Here is a 17,775-nt window from a genome sequence, read left to right on the forward strand (position 1 = left end):
GCCCAGCCCAGTCATATCCCAGCAGGCCCTCCATATCCCTTGGCCGCTGGGCAGTCCTGCTCTCCAGCCTGAGTTCTGAGACAAGGTCCAGGTGCTGACTGAGAGGTAGGGTCTGGGGGGGCAGATGGGAAGGCAAGGTGAGGACCAGGGCTGGCATCAGAGGGGAGGGTGGGTTCTAGTGGGACAGCTCAGTGGGCTTGGAGATCACAGCGCTGGGTGCTTTGGAGAGACCCTGCATGCTGGCTAGGCCAGGCCCCTCAGCGTGGGTAGGGGCTCAGGTCCTGGCTGGGGAAGAGGGCGAGGGTGGGCCGGGGGAGGCTGGACCACACCTCTGACTGCAGCCGGGGCCACAGCAGCCAGCCCCTGGCCAGAGCTGGGTTAAGGCCCTTTGGTGGCCCACCCACTCTGCCCTCCTCTCTCCTGGCCTGGCAGGCACTGGGTGGAGGCTCTGAGACCCCCTGGAAGCGCCCGCCCCCCTGCTGGAACTGCGGGGCAGCAGGTGTCAGCAGACGACCTGAGGCCCCACGGGAAGGTGCTGGGCACCCTGGCCCGCTGGTCCCCAGGGCTGCAATGCCCGGAGAACGGGGCCACAGCAATGAGGGGAATGCGAGGCCTGGGGGTGGCGGCCGCCTGACTGATCTTCTGCGCTCCCCTGGGAGGGAAGGGCCGCCTTCATCCTGGCCAGAGAGACCACTGGGTCAGGCAGGATGGACACGGACCGGGGCTCCCTACCAGTCCTGTCTGGGCAGAGCCCAGGCAGGTCCTTGGGCCCCTAGGTGGGTTCCTTGGGTGCTTCCCTGCTCAACTCCCACCAACGGCACCCCCGCCCGGGGCACCCGTGGTGCACGGTTCTCCCCGGGGCTTTGTCACTTTCATGGCTCTTGGTTGACCCAGCATTTTGCACTGGCCTTAGCTCTGATGGGTCCGAAGCTGCTCCCTGGCGGACAGACAGCTTTTTTGCTGTGTGGTACCTCGGGGTGAGATCACCTGTGCAAAACCTTTGTTTCTCTGGGGCGGTTTTCTTAGGGCAAAAATACCCGAAGATCATAAAGAAATATGCACATCATTAAATAAGCCCAGAAAAGGATCTGCTGAATCAGGCAATGTGAACGGCGGCCGCCCCCCAGAAAATTTCCTTTGCCTGCTTTTCTTTACCAACCTACGCCCAGCGACGTGTAACCTGGGGGTTCAGGGCCCAGGCCCCCGAGCCCGGTTCCCCATGTCTGAGCTGTGTGGTCTTGGACAAGCGACCTAAGCCTTTTTTGCCTCTGTCTCCCCACTTGTCAAAGGGACTCAAACAGCACCCAGCTCTCGGGGTGGCCGCGAGGGCTGAGTGATGAGTATTTGTGCAAAGCTCAGGGTGGGCCTGGCACGTGGGGGGCACCGTGACAGCACAAGCTGCTGTGGGGACGTGACCCCTCGGCCCCTTTCACCGCCAGCCTCTTAATCAGCACATGAGGAAGCTGGGATCAGAGAGGGGTGTGGCTCACCCCAGGTGACCCAGCAAGGTCATGCCCAGTGAGGGCCTATGGGGCAGAAACTATTCAAATGCCGATGCTCTCCCCAGCAAGGTGGGATCTGGGAGCAGAGGAGGCCACTTGGGGGTTTTGGGGTCCACAGGGATCCCCACGCTCCAGGAGGAGGTATGGAGGGGGGCTGAGCCTTGGTTCCCTTGCTGGCCTGTCCTGCCCTGATCACTTGACCACGACTAGGTCTCCCGCCCGCTCTGAGCCTCAGCCTCCGCACTGTAACCTGGGAAAGACACTGCCTGCCTTGCAGGGCTATGGGTGAAGCGCTTCACACATAGTTGGTGCTCAGACCGACGGTCGGGTGTATGGGTGACTCGGGCTGAGGAGACCGTCCCCGTGGCTGACCGTGCTGGCTCCTCTCCCTAGGAGCCCGTGGGGTCGCCCGTGAATAGTTGGCCACGCAGTCATGGTGTGGAACGTGGACGACCTGGACTTCCACCTGCCCTCACACGCCCAGGACATGCTGGACGGCCTGCGGCAGCTGCGCTTCCAGCCCAAGCTGGCGGACGTCACGCTGCTGGTGGGTGGCCGGGAGCTGCCCTGCCACCGGGGGCTCCTGGCGCTGAGCAGCCCCTACTTCCATGCCATGTTCGCGGGCGACTTCGCCGAGAGCTTCTCGGCGCGCGTGGAGCTGAGGGACATGGAGCCGGCCGTGGTGGCGCAGCTGGTGGACTTCGTGTACACGGGCCGGCTGACCATCACCCAGGGCAACGTGGAGGCGCTGACCCGCACGGCCGCGCGCCTCCACTTCCCCGCCGTGCAGAAGGTCTGCGGCCGCTACCTGCAGCAGCAGCTGGATGCCACCAACTGCCTCGGCATCTGTGAGTTTGGGGAGCAGCAGGGGTTGCTGGGCGTGGCTGCCAAGGCCTGGGCCTTCCTGAGGGAGAACTTTGAGGCCGTGGCACAGGAGGATGAGTTTCTGCAGCTGTCCCAAGAGCGGCTGGCCACTTGTCTGGCCGGCGACCTGCTGCAGGTGCAGCCGGAGCAGAGCCGGCTGGAGGCCCTGCTGCGCTGGGTGCGCCACGACCCCCAGGCCCGGGCCACCCACCTGCCCGAGCTGCTCGGCCTGGTGCACCTGGACGCCGTGCCCCAGCCCCGCGTGCAGCAGCTGCTGGCCACGGAGCCGCTGATCCGGGAGTCGGAGGCCTGTCGGGAGGCCCTGTCCCAGGGCCACGAGGGGGTGAGTGACGGGTGGGGAGCGGGGAGAGGCGCTCCAGAGACCCCACCGGCATGGGGACTGACAGTATGATGGGGGTGTCCCCAACCTTGCAACTCTGCCTCCCTTGGGCCGGTTACCTGTGAGGGGGTCGCAGTTCATCCCCAAGTACAGGTTGTGCCCCTGGCTGTGCCATACCCTGGACGTGGGGGGAGGGGGACCCCAGAAGTGGTCATTCCCAACCCCTGTCTTGAAGGAGCCCACAGCTTGGTGGGGACAAACCTGGAAACACACCTAAGGCAGCATGAGAAAGGCCAGCGCTGGACTGTGGGCATCCTCAGAGGGTCAGGCAGTCACGGAGAGCTCTCCGGAGGAGGCAGCATCTGAGCTGGGCTTTAGAGGAAGGATAGGAGCTTGGCAAGGGGGACAACAGTACAGGAAGACGGCACAGCTTGCGCCCAGGCAAGGAGCATGGACAGGCATGGCAGCCGGCCACCCCCTGCCCCTTAGGAAGCTGCTCCAGCGTTTATCGGGTGCAATTTCCTATCTGTGCTGGAGGTGGGCCCCGGGGTGGACAGGTCCTAAGGAAGCGACGGGCCAGGGGAGCCGAAGTCTGTCCGCTGCCAGGCAGCCTTGCTCGGAAGGGCTTCTTAGGAGCCACGTCAGGGGACAAAGACGTGGCTCAGGCCAGTGGCGGGGTGTGTGGTGGCAAATACTAACCGCTCCCCCGCCAGGCCCCGCCAGGCCCCGCCAGGCACAGAGGGCGGCCTCGCGCTGGAGCCAGCTAGGAGCCCCGCCCACTAGGTGGTCACCCAGTGACGGCGGGTGGTGGGAGGGCAGGCCTGAGAGGCAGTGGGACCCCGGGATCCTGGGAGCTCTGGGCGGTGGCTCCTTACCCACCCAGGTAGGAACATCCCAGCATTTCCTGCTGGGCCATCCCAGCGCGACCTGCCACAGGCTGGCTCGGGGAGCTGGGCTCCTGGTGGGGCGGGGAGCTTAGGTGGGGAGCTGGGGAAACGTACGGGCCTTGGCCGCTCGAAGCGAGCAGGTCTCACGTGCGGGCACACCAGGACCTGATGCCCCCGCCTCTCCCAGCCCTGAGCGCTTCTTACCGTTGCCGGCATGGCGTGTGGACGTGTGTGTGAGTGTGCACCCACGCACAAGCACACCCGGGCACGCACGCGCTGCAGCTCGCCCCGCCCTGTCACAGGGCCACGCGGAGGGCCCACGGCTGCCCCCAAACGCCCCGGCCACCCCCTGTCGCAGAAGCCATCTTAGCGGCCTGCCGGCGCCGGGGCGCCTCTGACCCCAGCCCTCCCGGCCCCACAGGCGCTGCTGGGCCTCCCGCGGGAGCTGGAGGAGGTTCTGGTGGTGGTTGGCGGGCGGGCGCTGGAGGAAGAGGAGGAGGACGCCGAGCAGCTGGCTCCCCGCCCCGGGAACTTTGCCTTCTACGACCCCAAGGCCAGTGAGTGACCGTCCGGCGCCCAGGGCACGGGCACTGCTGTCCCCGCACCGCGACACGGGCTGCACAGAGAGCAGGGCACCCACCGGCTGCGCAGGGGCGGGATGGGGGGCTGCAGAGGAAACCGGGGCCCCCACAAGGGAGGGGGGCTGACCGTGGGGGGCGCTGCGGCCCCCTCTCCCTCCAGCCACAGCCCTAACTTTGGGCCCCGGGGCCTTGGGTAAAGGGTCCTACCGCCCAGACGGCACAGCGTGGGAAGGTGGCTGCTGGCCGGAGTGGGAGGGCGGCCCGACCGCTGCTTCCTCTTGGCACCCCTGCCCTGTGCGCCCCGTGGAACCAGGTCCCAGGGGGAGGACAGAGGGCCGGGGGTGCAGGCAGTCTGGGGAGTGAGAGCTCTGGGTCGGCCCAGTGGGGCTCTGATTCTGGCCTTTGAGCGGGTCTCTCCACCTCCTTGAGCCTCGGTTTCCTCATCTGTGAGATGGCCTTTGTAACAATGAGCCAATGGGAAGAGGGGCCAGGCCTGCCGTCTGGATGGGGCCTCTCCTGACCGCAAGAAAGCAAGGTTGAGAGGGCAGCAGGGCGGTGGAGGGGCCACACTGGCCCCAGGAAGCTCTTTGGAAAGCACTGAGGAGCTGGCTGCTGTCCTGGGGCCGCACGGCAGGTGGCCACCACCCCCATGGCGTCAGCGGCTGGCGGGCTCCAGGAAGTCCAAGGCCGGCTGTCCCAAGTCAGGGCCTGACGAGAAGGGATTTGGGGGCTGACGTCAGGAGCTGAGCCCAGGAGCAGCTGTCCCTCAGATCCCGAGGGGAGGGGGCAGGGGGGCACTGGCAGGCAAAGGTCTGGTGACCGCTGGGCAGTCCCCACCCTGGGGTGACACAGACATGAGTCAGGGGGACACGCAGTCCCTGCCCAGCGGGCTGGCACCTGGCGAAGCCTGGGGTTTCACGTGTCCTGAAAACTGTCGTAAACAGTAAACAAAGTCCTCCCAGGGACGTCCCCGAGGCCCAGGTCTCTCCCACAGCCTCCCACAAGCACCCAAAATGTGTCCATTATAGGACTTAACCACTCCCACACTTATTGCCTCATTTTGGTTTTTTCAAAGCACCTTCTCGTCTCTTGCTTCAGTTTACCTCATGTAGCTTCGTGAAGGCAGGTCCAGCGCGGGGGCATTACCCCATCCCTCACACTGGGGACGCTGTACCTTTAACAGCAGATGCTGTCTGACAGATGAGTCTCCTGTAGTCCCCACGCCCCCAGAGATGGGAATTAGCCCCATTCTACAGACGAGGAAACCGAGGCTGGGGCTTATTCAAGGCCACACTGCCGGTGCAGAAGAGCTGGGGTCTGGACCCGCTCTGCCCGCCTCGTGGCCGAGTCTGATCCCCTCCACGCTGCCCGTGGGCGCGGAAGGTGCCCAGGATGAATGAACGGATGAGAAATGAGTGAACGAATGAGGCTGGTGTCATAACCCCCCTGTGGCTAGTGAGGCCCCTTAACCCATTCCCCCATCTGACTGAGGCGGGACCTGACTCAGGCCCAAGAGGGCCATCGGGGGTCGGTGGGATCTGCTGCAGTGCCGGGGTGAGACCTGGCCTCTGGAGCCTGGACCACTTCTCGGCACACCCTGGGCGCAGTCAGGTGTCCAGTCTGGGTGCCGGGCTCTGAGGGCGGCGTGGGGCACCAGGGGTCTCCAGGAGAGACGCAGCACCCAGGGTCACCTCGAGCCTCACCCCACCGGGTGTCCTCCCCCACCTCTGCCCTCAGCTGAGTCCCGCCCCTCGGCCCTCCCCACCGGTGAGGGGACATTTCTGCACCCCTAGAGCGGGGAGGAGAGGCCCCCGCAGTGAGCCCAGCCACCCTGACCCCTCAATCTTCTTGCCAGAGAGGTGGATGGCGCTCCCAGACTTCCCTGACTACCACAAGTGGGGCTTCTCTCTGGCGGCGCTGAACAACGATGTCTACGTGACAGGTGGGCAGGCGGGCGCTCCCCGCCTTGAGCCAGGCTCCCAGCAGCTTAATCCACAGAGCAGGTCTGACCCCTGAACGCAATGGTCGTGAGAACAAACCCTCGCCCTGCTCTCAGTGGGATACCTGCCCGTTCAGTCAAGGCTCTTCCAGACCTTTCCATCTTGTGAAAGCAAGGACACTTACAGTCCACACGAGGGTGCAGGGAACGGTTCTGTGTTCTGTCCTACAGCCGGGGCCTCCCCAGAAGGAGCTGTGTGATGGAGGGTGCCGGGGTCAGTCTTCTGTTTTATGTCTTAGAAGTTGGGGGTCCTTGTAAGGTCTGATTGAGAAGAAAGCTTCCACTGGTGGAGGTTTGAAACCACTGATCATGTTCCGCTTGTTTCTGGGGTGTCCAAGTCACACGGCGAGACTGCGCCACCACGGCCACCCCCCGCCCAGTGTCCAGCAGGACGGAGGCCTGGGGTGGGGGGAAGGGGGCGGGGCCCTGGAGAGCCCAGGCTGGTGGGCGCCCGAGTGGACAGAGCCTCTCCCGGCAGGGGGCTCTCGGGGCACCAAGACGGACACCTGGTCCACGACGCAGACCTGGTGCTTCCCGCTGAGGGAGGCAGCCTGGAGGCCCGTGGCGCCCATGCTGAAGGCCCGCACCAACCACGCCAGCGCGGCGCTCAACGGGGAGATCTACGCCATCGGTGGTGAGGCCCCTCCCCTCGCCTCCTGCCTCCTTCCGGCCCCTCCTCGCCCTCTGCCGCCTGGTAGCCTCTCGCCCCCACACCTGGGCCACCTGCTCCCTGGGCATCCGGGGTGAGGCTCAGACGCGAGCCTTGGTATCTGGCCCCAGGGTGACTCAATGCTCTCCAGGGACGCAAGAACAGGACAACGAGTCAGTCCCCGAAAGGGACCCATGAGGAGCTGGGGCCTCGAGCTGCCAGCAGGGACGACCGCTCCCATCCCAGAAACTTGGGCTCAGCCCTCAGCTTGGGGCCACCTCCTCGGTGACGTCCCTGGGGTGAGGGGACCCACCGTACCTCCTTTTGCTGTCACCTTTGCCCACACCACGCCCTCAGCCTGAGCCCAGGGCCCACCTTATCCCCCTTACACCCCAGAGCTGCTGCAAGGAGACGCTAACAGTTAGATAAGTATTGACACATGAGATGCGTGTGGGAGTTTCCCAAGGCCTCTGGAGGTGACAAGCTGGCCCTGAGGCCGTCCTAGGTGCCCCACCTGTCCTGGCCGGCCCCCTTGCCCTCAGTGGCTGCCGTATCCCTGACCCAAGGGTAGAGGGCACGCGTAGGGCCCAGGGCAGCTCAGGGTTCCCAGGCTCTCAGAGCCCAAGGTGGGCTCCAGGGAGAGCAGGAAGCCCTCCCACCCACGGCTGGTCTATGTCACTGTCACATCCAGAGCGGAGGTGCTGCCTAAAGCTCCATCCACTGACCTCCTCTCTCCCACGGAAGGACCCCACCCCGTGAGGGGTCAGGGGGCGGTGGCCTCCTGGGGGCCCCGCGGGCACCTCTCCAAGCGCCCTGGGCTCTGAAATGTTCAGAGAGGCTGGGCTTCACCGTGAGGCCCCATTGCCCACTCTGGAGTCGGGCGGTCCTGGGTCCAGGTGCCCACCCTCATGCCACTGCTTGGAGGTTAGGCCTTGGGCAGACACCCTCACCTCTCCGAGCCCCAGCTTCGCTCTCTGTAAAATGAGGATAAGTCCCCTGCCTCTCAAGGCCGTGCCCTTCCCCTCCTGGGGCGCCCAGAGTGGTCCCTGCGGCCTCTACAGGGCCCCAGACCCTGCGTCTCCAGGAGCCTTCGCTCATCCTAGCCCCCTGCAGCCCTGACGCCTCCACGCCTTGCCCCTGCAGGCACCGCTCTGGATGCTGTAGAGGTGGAGAGCTACGACCCCTACACGGACACCTGGACGCCCGTCAGCCCAGCCCTCAAGTACGTCAGCAACTTCTCGGCGGCCGGCTGCCAGGGCAGGCTCTACCTGGTGGGCTCCAGCGCCTGCAAGTACAACGCCCTGGCTCTGCAGTGCTACAATCCCGTCACAGGTCGGGGGGAGGGGGCATGGGGCACGGGGAGGGGCCGGGGCCGGGCCACCAGTCCCTCCCAGTGTGGCCGAGGGGTAGGTGGGACCCAGGGGCAGGGCACAGGTGGGATCCCACCTCAGTGAGCGGGAGGGTGGAGGCCCCAGGGGTAGGTGAGGCTGAGGGGGGCAGGGCGCCGGCCGCCACAGCCCCATCAGCAGTGGATGGGACAGTCGAGGAAGGCAGGGGACCAAGGGGGTCACCAGCTCAGAGCCACAGCTCCATCCCAGCCTGGAGGTATAGGGGGCTGGGGGCAGAGTGCCCAGGGCGGGGGACAGGGAGGCCCAGCCCTGGGACTGAAAGCTGTGTGGCTGCTGCCTCTGCCTGGAACTGGTCTCCTGGGGACGAGCAGTGGCCCAGACCCCAAGGCACAGTGGGCGCCAGCGTGGGCTCTAGACTCTGTGCCAGGCTTTGGGCCCCCTCGGGAGCCCTGGCCGCACGGCCGCCTGGTGACGCGGGCTGGGGCGTGTCCCCGCAGATGCGTGGAGCGTGGTTGCCTCGCCCTTCCTCCCCAAGTACTTGTCCTCGCCGCGCTGCACCGCGCTGCACGGGGCGCTCTACCTGGTGGGGGACAATACCAAGAAGGTCTACGTGTACGACCCCGGGGCCAACCTGTGGCAGAAGGTGAGCCAGCCTCACCTCCCAGGGCGATCCCCACCTGGACCCCCGACCCTGCAGAGAGCAGGCCTGGGGACGGTGGGGTCTGGGGGTGTCGCCGCCAAGGGAGGTGGGGACAGTGAATGGAGACACGAGAGCCCAGAGACCCCCTGAGGATGAGCGCACCGAGAACCTCGGGCTGCTGGTCATGGAGGGTGCTCTGTCCCCAGCACACAGTGCCTGTCCTCCTCAGGGGGCAAAACCGGGCTCAGTACTCAGGGACCTGTGGACTCAGAGACAGCGCTTCCTTCTTGGTGTCGGCCGGGCCCGAGGGGGAGTGAGTCTCCCGGCCCTGGGGGTGGTCAAGCCAGGGAGGGGATTCCTGAGCTGTGGGGGCGGGTAGCAGCCATTCCTAGGCACCCCGTTCACCCCACCCCCATTGCCGCTACTCCCTCCCTCCTCCATCAGGCCCAGGGGAGGGCGCGGTGGGTGGACCCCTGGGGGCAACGGAGCCCTGGCCTTTCCCCCTGTTTCTCCCCGAGAAGGGGGAGGGACAGTGCCCGGAGCCCGTGGTGGCCTCGGCACTAGCTGGGCCAGCAGGGCAGCAGCAAGGCCTCTGTGATCCTGCTGACCGCAGCTGGCCCCTGGCGTCAGCGCTCAGCTGACCGGAGGCCCCCATTACAGCGGCGGAACAGGTGCAGGGAGGACCTGCCAGGCTGCCGCTTTCTTCCTGGGTCCCGTCGGCCGGGCCCGTCCCAGCCCACAGCGTGGTTCTGGGTTGGGTCCCAGCTGTGCGGGGCTCCACTTGGTCCTTCCCAGGCCTGGGGGGTTGCCGCCCAAGACCCCTCTCTTCCTGCCCTCCCAGGCTCTTCCAGAAGGGCCCACATCTTTAGCCCTCACCCCGCAGCCCCCATCCAGGGCACCCCTAGGCTACGGGCCGAGGCAAGGGGTGCAGGGGCAGAGCGATGGGTCCCATGGGGCACCAGTCAGGGCTGAGGCCACATCTGTTCCCTCCGAGAGAGAACCGCCGAGAATCAGAAGCGCAGCCCAGCCCTCACCCTGGGAGGGAGCCCTGGGGTCAGGCCTCCACATCTCCCACCCGCTTTGACTCCCCAGCTTCAGATGTGAGCAAATTCAGGCCTAAGAGAGAAAGAGGGGGCCGGAAACATCATCCTGGGAGACGTAGGGTGGAGAGGGGAGCAGTGGGGTGTCTCCACTGAAGGGAGAGTCTGAGGGGTCCTGGAGGGGCAGCCGGGGTGAGGTCCCAGGCAGCAGGTGTGCTGGTGCCCTGGATGGAGTGTGGGCCGTCCTCTCTGCATGTCCCCCTGTCCCACCCCGAGGGCACCGTCACCACCACCCTCCAGTCGCCCACTGGACGCTGACCGAGGACTGTCCACAGGTGCAGTCCCTGCACAGCCTGCATGAGAACGGGGCGCTGGTGTCGCTGGGGGATGAGCTGTACGTGACGGGCGGCCGCTGGCAGGGCATGGACGGCGACTACCATGTGGAGATGGAGGCCTACGACCCCCGGCGCGACGCCTGGACCCGCCACGGCGCCCTGCCCCGCCTCTGGCTCTACCATGGGGCCTCCGCCGTCTTCCTGGATGTCTCCAAGTGGACCCAGACCTTCGGGCCCACCCAGGAGCCCTAAGCCGCCCCTCGGCGCACCTGGAGCAGGCCCAGCTGAGCTCCCGCCCCGGGGGACGGCCCCCTTTCACTGTGGTTTGTGAACCAGAGTGTCGCCATCCCCTCCAGGGCTTGGGCTGGGTTCGGGCCACCAGGGGACGTCAGAGGACACAGCCTTGGTCTCCGCAGCCACCACGCCAAACTCTGAGCTGACCCGCGGGAAGGGCTGGGCCTCTGGAAGCCTGTATGGATGGGAGAAGCAGCTCTACTGCCTGTGGGGTGTCTGAGACCTCAGAGGAAGGAGCCCAGGGCCGGGGGAGCCTTGAGAGAACTCCCGTGCTCTCTGAATACTGGCCGCTCCTGGCTGTGTGTCCCACTGGTGGCTTTTGGAGGACCTGCACAGGTGAGGGTGACACGGAGGCCCAGGAAGCTGAGGCTGTTGCAGAGGGTGGGCAGCACAGAGCAAAGGGCCTGAGGTGGGGTCAGCGCCCAGCCCTGGGGGGCCTGCTTCTGCCTGTCCCACAGCTGTGTGACCACGGCCAGCAGCCAACCCTCTCTGGGCCTCGGGCACATGGGGCTGCGTCGGGTGGGCTGTCTGCTCTCCCTGCCCCCAGCCTTACATTGGCACCTTGTTTCCAAAGACTGTTTCTGGGGACAAAGGAGACCCAGCTTTTTCTGTGTCAGCCCCAGGAGGGCAGCACTCAGAGGCTCTGAGGGAAGGTGGTGGGGCGTGGCAGGAGGAGAGAGGGTCCTCCCACCCGCTTGGGCGCTGGGGGCAGAGGGGGCAGTAGGGCTTCCCAGGGAGGCGAGCAGCGAGAGCCAGGACCCCCCCTGTTTCTTGGGGAGATTTGCTTCTAAACAAAGACTCTTCATCAAAATGAAGGTCCCCAGATGGGGGCCCACAGGGGCGGGGGTCCTGCAGGGACTTCGGGGGATGGCCTTTGGGCGCTTTGGTGGTTTGCGCCCAGGCGGCCTCCTGAGTCAGGAAGACCAGCACTTGGGGTGACTCGGGTGGCTTGCGCCTGCCCAGAGCCCCCCGACTTGGACTGGGTCCCCTCGCGGGGCTGGCTCGGCCGCCCTGCTCCTTCCACCTCATCCTGAACAAGGCCAAGTTTGTAGCCAAGGGGATGATGAAGGACTCCCACTGGGTGCTCCGTGGGCCAGCCCCTTTGACACAGGCTCTGTCAGGGGACACAGGGCTCCAGATGGGGAGCTCTGGGTCCAGCCTGGCACCGAGCAGCTGAGGCCTCGGGTACCTCCCACCCCCTCAGGACCCGGGTTTCCTCTCCAGGACCAGCCCACAAGCTCCTCTGTGAAGGCATCAGGGACCCAAGGGACCCTTGACATCCCTGGTCCTGAGGAAGGAGCCCCTGGTCCCTCCAGCTTCTATGGATCCAGATCCACTTTGCTCCCAGACCTGAGCCCTCACAGCCGTGTCTTACGGGAGAATTCAGTTGGCCCCAGGGCCCAGACAGAGCGGGGCCTGCTGAGTGTCTGCTCTCTGCACCTGAGGACATGTGGTGGGCTGGTGGCCTGGGCGAAAATGAGGATGAAGGTTTCTGGGATCCTTGAATCTTTCCTTAAGAAAATCTTCTGAATTTTCAATCCAGACAGTGATTGAAAGTGCTGTTTCAAAACAAAGACTGAACGTGTCAAAGTGGACTTATTTTGATGACAAATGGGTAGTTGAAAAGGTGGTGTTCTAGGAGAAGACCTGCTTTCTGCCCCACTTGCCCCCACGGCACTGGGGGGCAGTATTTGGGGTGGGGGAGCATAGCCCACCCCAGGGCCTTGTCCTCAACTTTGGGGCGCCAAACCGCCCTTCGTCTGATCAGCAGAGCTGGAATCGGGCCCCTCCAGTTGAGTGATGGAGAATACTTTAGGGAGGAGCTATTTCCGAGGTGCGGGCAGGCTGAGGGGGACCCAGCAAGGGCTCGAGGAGCTCCCAGGGCTACCGACGGTGGGGAGCTGCCACCACCCCTCGGCCTCCAGGGCCGAGCAGAGGAGATGCAGACCCCAGAAAGGGAGCTAGAGGGAAAGGGCGGCTGAGGGGCTGGGGCCTTTGCTAGAGGAACGCAGCCACTGCCACTGCCCCAGTGCCTCCCACTGGCCAAACCCAACCAGAATCAGAGGAAAGACAGGCCACGGACACAGTCTGTAGTGGCCAGCCTGCAGGGGCAGAGAGCAGGTGGAGAGGGGTGGACAGGGCACCAGGATGGGCAAGCAAGGTCTCCAGCACACAAAGCAAACACAAGAGATTCTCGTGTAAGATGGACACTCATGTACTCATTCAAGCAAGGATGGTCGTGGAGAATCCAGGCCTCCACACCCCTTTCCAAAGCCCCCAGAAATCAAGGCTCATCAGAAGGCTTGGGGCTAGTGCGGAATCTAGAAAAGGGAACAGGTAACCTTGGAACACGTGCAGATGCCCATCACTCTCAGACCCACAGCAGGTGACCACCTGCCTCACTCCAGAATACTCATGTGTGCCGGGCGGGTGCATGCTGCCTTTCCCTCAGACCATGCTGGGTAGACTGAGGCACTTCCAGTGTCCTGCAGTGACAGACCCTGTCTGCAGCGACCACAGTGCTCTCAGCCGCCAGGCCCAGCACAGCTGAGCCAGGGGAAGCTCCCTTTGGTCCCCAGATGAGCCGGGGTTAGGGATGCTTCTAGCCATTTCCACTGGACTTGGATTTTCCAGTACCTCCTAGACAAGACCATTTCATTACTGAGCATCTTCCCTGTACCAGGCAGGGACAGGGATTGCTGGAATCAGCCAGCTGACATTTGTAATTAAATGGACGGGTCAAATGACAGTTCACTGTAGTCCATTTAGACCACTGCACCAGTTGGCTGGTTGACCAGGTGGCCCAGTGAAAAGTATGCGTATTGACCTGGACTTTGGTAGAGGCTGAAGAACGGGGTAGTTTCAGCCACATACAGCATAAGGATGTCCACTCCTCCAGGGCTATGTCATTTGTCTTTGATTCCCAGCGCCCAGCACAGCGCTGGACACTCAGGCTGAAGCGTAGCTGCCGTTGCTATGTGTGCAGGACCAGGTACACAGGAGAACAGCCGGGCATGAAGCGGATTAATTGAAGAATGGAATAGACTGTGATGAGACTCTTCACAGAGAAAGTAATTGCCTGTTTGGCATGAACACCCTAGGAGGCAACGTGATGTCCTCAAAGCTAATAGACTGTCCTAGGAATTACCTTGGTCACAATGACATTTAAGAATGTGCTTCTTCCCACAATGGCAAACGGAGCCATTGAGAGCCTACCATCTTGTAATAAGCTGAGAGGTGGGCTAAGGCCTAATTTTAAAATGAATCTCTTGAAAACATGGAAACAATTAGCAGAAAATAACCCAAGAGACCCTCTTGGTGAGAGGTGAGAAGGAATGCTTCCCCTGAGCATTAGACCTGAGGTTGCCCACGGTCCCATCCAGGAGGTACATGCAGGTTCCCAGCACTTGTCCCTGTGCTTGGCACGCAGCAGGAACTGAGTCAACATTCATTGAATTGAATTGAATCTGTGGGCTTCAGAGTTACTGACCTCAAGTTGCAGGGCCTGGATCTGGACGAGTTTTCATTTGGTGGCTACGTGACCTCAGGCCGATCCCAAGACCTAGCCTCAGTTTCCTTGTCTGTGCCATGGGGACAATCACGTGACTTGAGAATTAGATGATGTCATGCTGGGAAGGCTCCGACGGACAGCAAAGGTTGCCCGCCTGTATACCGGGAGACCACACAACAAGGTTCGCATTGTTTTGGGGGGCAGAGGGAGCTTTGATTCCCATGACTTCATCTGCAAAGGTCCTGCCTTTGGAGGAAGAGAGGAGAGTGGGAACAGCCTGACTGCAGCAGGCCGCTGGGAAGCCAGGGCTGAGGCTGTGACATGAGGGCCCAAGAATGAGGATTAGATTTCAGCCAGGCGTGAAGGCGCGTGGGGGAGGCCACCTCGAGCCCCGCCCGCCCCCTCCTGCGCCACTCCATCCAGTCGCTCCTCCCTGGGATCCATGAACTCACCCTCAGATGCCACCCTCACTTCTGAGCCCACGGGAGGCTGCTGCAGTGGAAGGGCCCCAGGGTCATCGGAACCTTGTTTGTGGTGGTCGTTGAGCTGCACGAGGCTTTGCTAAGCTCCCCCCTCCTCTGAGTAGAGGCTGTTTCTGGAATGCGACCCCAGAAACCTGCAGGGAGCCCCACCTGAAGACCCCAGCCCTCTGAGCTCTCCTGCCCCACGGCCAGGCTGTGTCATCACCTCCGGCGAGGGTTACTGGAGGCTGCACAGCGCCAGAACGGATTTGATTTGGGCCCTCTGGCAGGCCTATGACATCATGAGGATTGTTCACTGTTTGGGAAAATAACTGTTTTTCACATAGCAACAGCTCCTGTCCTCAATGCTGGCCTTGTGAGGACTGGGGCTCCCTACTGTGAGTTGGAAATGGTGTCACAAGACTATCAGAAGGATCACGTGACCCAAATCTGGTCCCTCCCTCCCCACACGTCCTCACGTGACCCAAATCTGGTCCCTCCCTCCCCACACGTCCCCCTGTTGTTGTGCCCATTGTACAGAGCAGCAAACTGAGGCTCCGGGGGATGAGGGCCTGAAGGCCCTGAGGTGTGCCTCCTCCAAAGCCTCAGAGGGCCGTGTGAGGACCAGGTTTGCTGAGCAGACCTGCGGCTGGGTGTGACCTGGGCTCTCTCCATGCTCTGCCATGGCCTCCATGGCCCAGGGCCTCTGTCTTCAGGTAGGTCTGAGGGCACCTACCCTCCGCGCCCCCATGATGTGATGTGATGACCCTCACTGCTCAGGCAGCCTGGAAGGCAAGCAGGCCTCGCTCGTGGCTCCGCACAGGACCTGCCATGGACTCAGCTCCTCCTAGAGCAGGCCCTGAGGACACGTGCATTAATCCCAGCTCTCAGCCAGGGAAGCTGAGACTCCAAGGAGCTCGAGGACAGGCTGGCCACTCTCAGGTGAGGGGCAGAGCCCAGGTGGAGCCCCTTTCCCACCACATCGGGCTGCCCCCCTGGACTTCCATCCCCCCAGGAAGGGAAAGCTCGTGATGAGCCCCCTGGTTCAAGAGTGGCAGCCGCACGTATTTCCCTGGGCTTCCCTCACAGCCAGACCCCCATAGGAAACCCCACACCTAAGGGGTTCCCGTCCCGGAAAAGACAGAGCTGTATTTTCAATAACCTTCAAGTTCATCAGCAAGAATAGGCAGGACCCTGATGGGCAAAACATGTGGCTGTGAAGATGTGACCATGCCCAGGGGGCCAGAGGGCCCAGCCCGGCCCCAGCCCGAGCCCAGGCTGTGAGTCCCTAGTGAACCCTCATCTCGCTGGGCTGACCAGTGAGAAGTGAATGAGGTGCTGGATGTGGACAAGCTTTTTCAGAAACATGAAGGTACTGTTCACAGAGCTGCATCTCCCGAGGACAGAAGCCCCTCTCTGCCAGCGGACTGTGGGTTTCAACGATGAAAACACCCCACACTTGGCATCCCATGGTCCCAGATGAAGTCTCCCCCGCAAAATGAAAGTGAACAAAATTTTAATACCTAACGCTGAAGCACACGCCCAGCACACACACATGTCATTACAAAGTTCCAATGCCTGGCTTCCTAACAGATGTTCCTTGTGGGACCAGAAATGAGAAGCCACCCAAGAAGTCCTGAATTCTTTGAGAACCTTCTGGCAACACCATCTACAAATTTTGGAGCAAATGGCCTTATTTGTAGCAAATGGTTGTTGATGGAATAAGTTCCTATAGTTTATTGAGTATGTATTATAAAAGCCAGTATTTCTCAAATATCTTCTTGGAGAGCTGCAATTTCTATAGGAATTTCAGTTTTTTCATTCCACTGATAATTTCCCCCCCAAATTGAATAAAGATAAAGACAGAACTCCTTTGCAGTTCTAATTTGCCTTTCAGTAAGTCTCATAGAGTAAGTCTGTAGGACACACCCAGGCGGGGACACATTCTCAGGGTGGGAAGGGTGTTTTTCTCTTTAAACCCCCCCAAAACTACCACCATCCCCCCATCTTACAGGAAAAGAGGCAGAATCACAGGGAAAAATTAACATCTAATACCAGGCTTTTTCTAAAGTATTAAGTGTTTCCTGTCCCCTGGAAACAGTGCAGGGGTGGGGAAAACCGCAGGCGAGGCGGTGAGGCCCTGACTGAGGATGACCCCCAGCCACTCCCCCAGGCCCTGGCTGCACTTGCTGAAATTGGCCGGAGCCACGCTCTGAAACAGGACAGGGGGAGGTCCCCCCTCTTCTCAGAAGAGGTGGAAATCATCCCTTGTGAGGGTGGCAAACCCTTGTAAGGTGCAATCCTCAGCTGTGCCCTTCCCTTGAACCCCCTGAATAAAATGCACTATTTACCCACCAGGTTCAGGCCCCTCGGGAAGAGACACCGGAGAGCCTGGAGTGCCAGCCTCAGCAGGCAGTCGGGGCGGGGTGTGGGCGGAGTGGACGGTAGGGGTGGAGAGGCGACGCGCAGGTGATAGAACAAACAGCCCAGGGAAGAGTGAAGGGGCTGCTCTTTTCCGGGAGAAGCCTGGACCCCAGGCCTGCAGGGCCTGGTCCACCTGTGCCCGCGGCGTACCCTGCGCTGATCCTGGTGGGCTGAGGGTAATGTGGTCCCGGGTCGGATCGGCCCCCCCCGGCCCCCAGGTCGAGATTGGGCTCAATCCTCCCAGTCCAGGCCTCAGGGCGCCCGCTTCAGTGCAGGGCGCCTGTCCCCGGCCGTAGATTTGCTCCGTGCCCCACCCCCGCCCCCGGAGGCCCCTGCAGGTGCGCCCTGCTGGGGAGGAAGAGCCCATCTCTGACCTCAGGGCGCCCCAGCCTTGGGGAGAAGGCTGCGTCGGAAGGAAGGGGCCGCCGCCTGGGAAAGGGGCTCCAAGGAGGGACCCTGACGGTCTTTGCCCTCCGATGTGCTCAATCTAACATGCAGGGCGCGGCCGGGAGAATGGGGAGGAGGCGTCTCGAGGTCCCCGCAGAAGACGCGCGGGATAGGGAGGAGAGAGGGATGCCCCGGGTCGGTAGAAGGGGCGTCCGGGCTCCCCGCCAAGCAGAAGCGCGGGACAGAGCGCAGGAGGGACCGGGAGTCCCGAGCTGGGGCGGAAACGAGCTCGACAGGAAGGGGCGCTCAGACCACCGCCAGCCAGCGCTCCCCGAGCCCCCTGCCTCCCCTGTACTGCCTTCCTCGACCCCGCGCCCCCTTTCCTAACGCGTGCCCCGCCCCGCAGCGTCCTCTTCCCTCCCCGCACCGGCCCCCCGCCCCCACGGCTGCAGCGCGCGCGGGAGCCGGGAGGGGGCGCCGGCGGTGGTGCGCGCTCTCCGGGCGACGCGGGG

At 63.0% G+C, this 17,775-nt stretch overlaps 1 protein-coding gene across 7 annotated transcripts; it reads left to right on the forward strand.

The window, feature by feature from the left end:
• KLHL30 (kelch like family member 30) lies at positions 1-12,054 on the forward strand. 7 transcript variants are annotated; one of them, XR_007478475.1, is made up of 9 exons: positions 1-105; positions 1,896-2,709; positions 4,015-4,150; positions 6,030-6,116; positions 6,652-6,807; positions 7,966-8,154; positions 8,669-8,814; positions 10,187-10,816; positions 11,685-12,054. XR_007478475.1 is itself a non-coding variant. In XM_033424266.2 (8 exons), the coding sequence occupies exons 2-8, from the start codon at positions 1,936-1,938 to the stop codon at positions 10,436-10,438; spliced, it is 1,740 nt and encodes a 579-aa protein (XP_033280157.1). In that variant the 5' UTR covers positions 1-105; positions 1,896-1,935; the 3' UTR covers positions 10,439-12,054. The 7 variants fall into 7 exon arrangements, 5 of the variants coding, with proteins under 5 accessions (XP_033280157.1, XP_049568359.1, XP_049568358.1 ...); XR_007478474.1 differs by having other exon boundaries at positions 11,705-12,054; XM_033424266.2 differs by having other exon boundaries at positions 10,187-12,054.
• The last annotated feature ends 5,721 nt before the right edge of the window (positions 12,055-17,775 follow it).

The sequence above is a fragment of the Orcinus orca genome, chromosome 7 (genome assembly GCF_937001465.1).
Source record: "Orcinus orca chromosome 7, mOrcOrc1.1, whole genome shotgun sequence".
NCBI lineage: Eukaryota > Metazoa > Chordata > Mammalia > Artiodactyla > Delphinidae > Orcinus > Orcinus orca.

Excerpts from the sequence above, each read along its gene's own strand:
- KLHL30 (XM_033424266.2), top strand. The coding sequence starts at position 1,936 with ATGGTGTGGAACGTGGACGACCTGGACTTCCACCTGCCCTCACACGCC. Across the intron at positions 6,117-6,651 it reads CAACGATGTCTACGTGACAG|GGGGCTCTCGGGGCACCAAG; the intron begins GTGGGCAGGCGG and ends CTCTCCCGGCAG. Across the intron at positions 8,155-8,668 it reads GTGCTACAATCCCGTCACAG|ATGCGTGGAGCGTGGTTGCC; the intron begins GTCGGGGGGAGG and ends GTGTCCCCGCAG.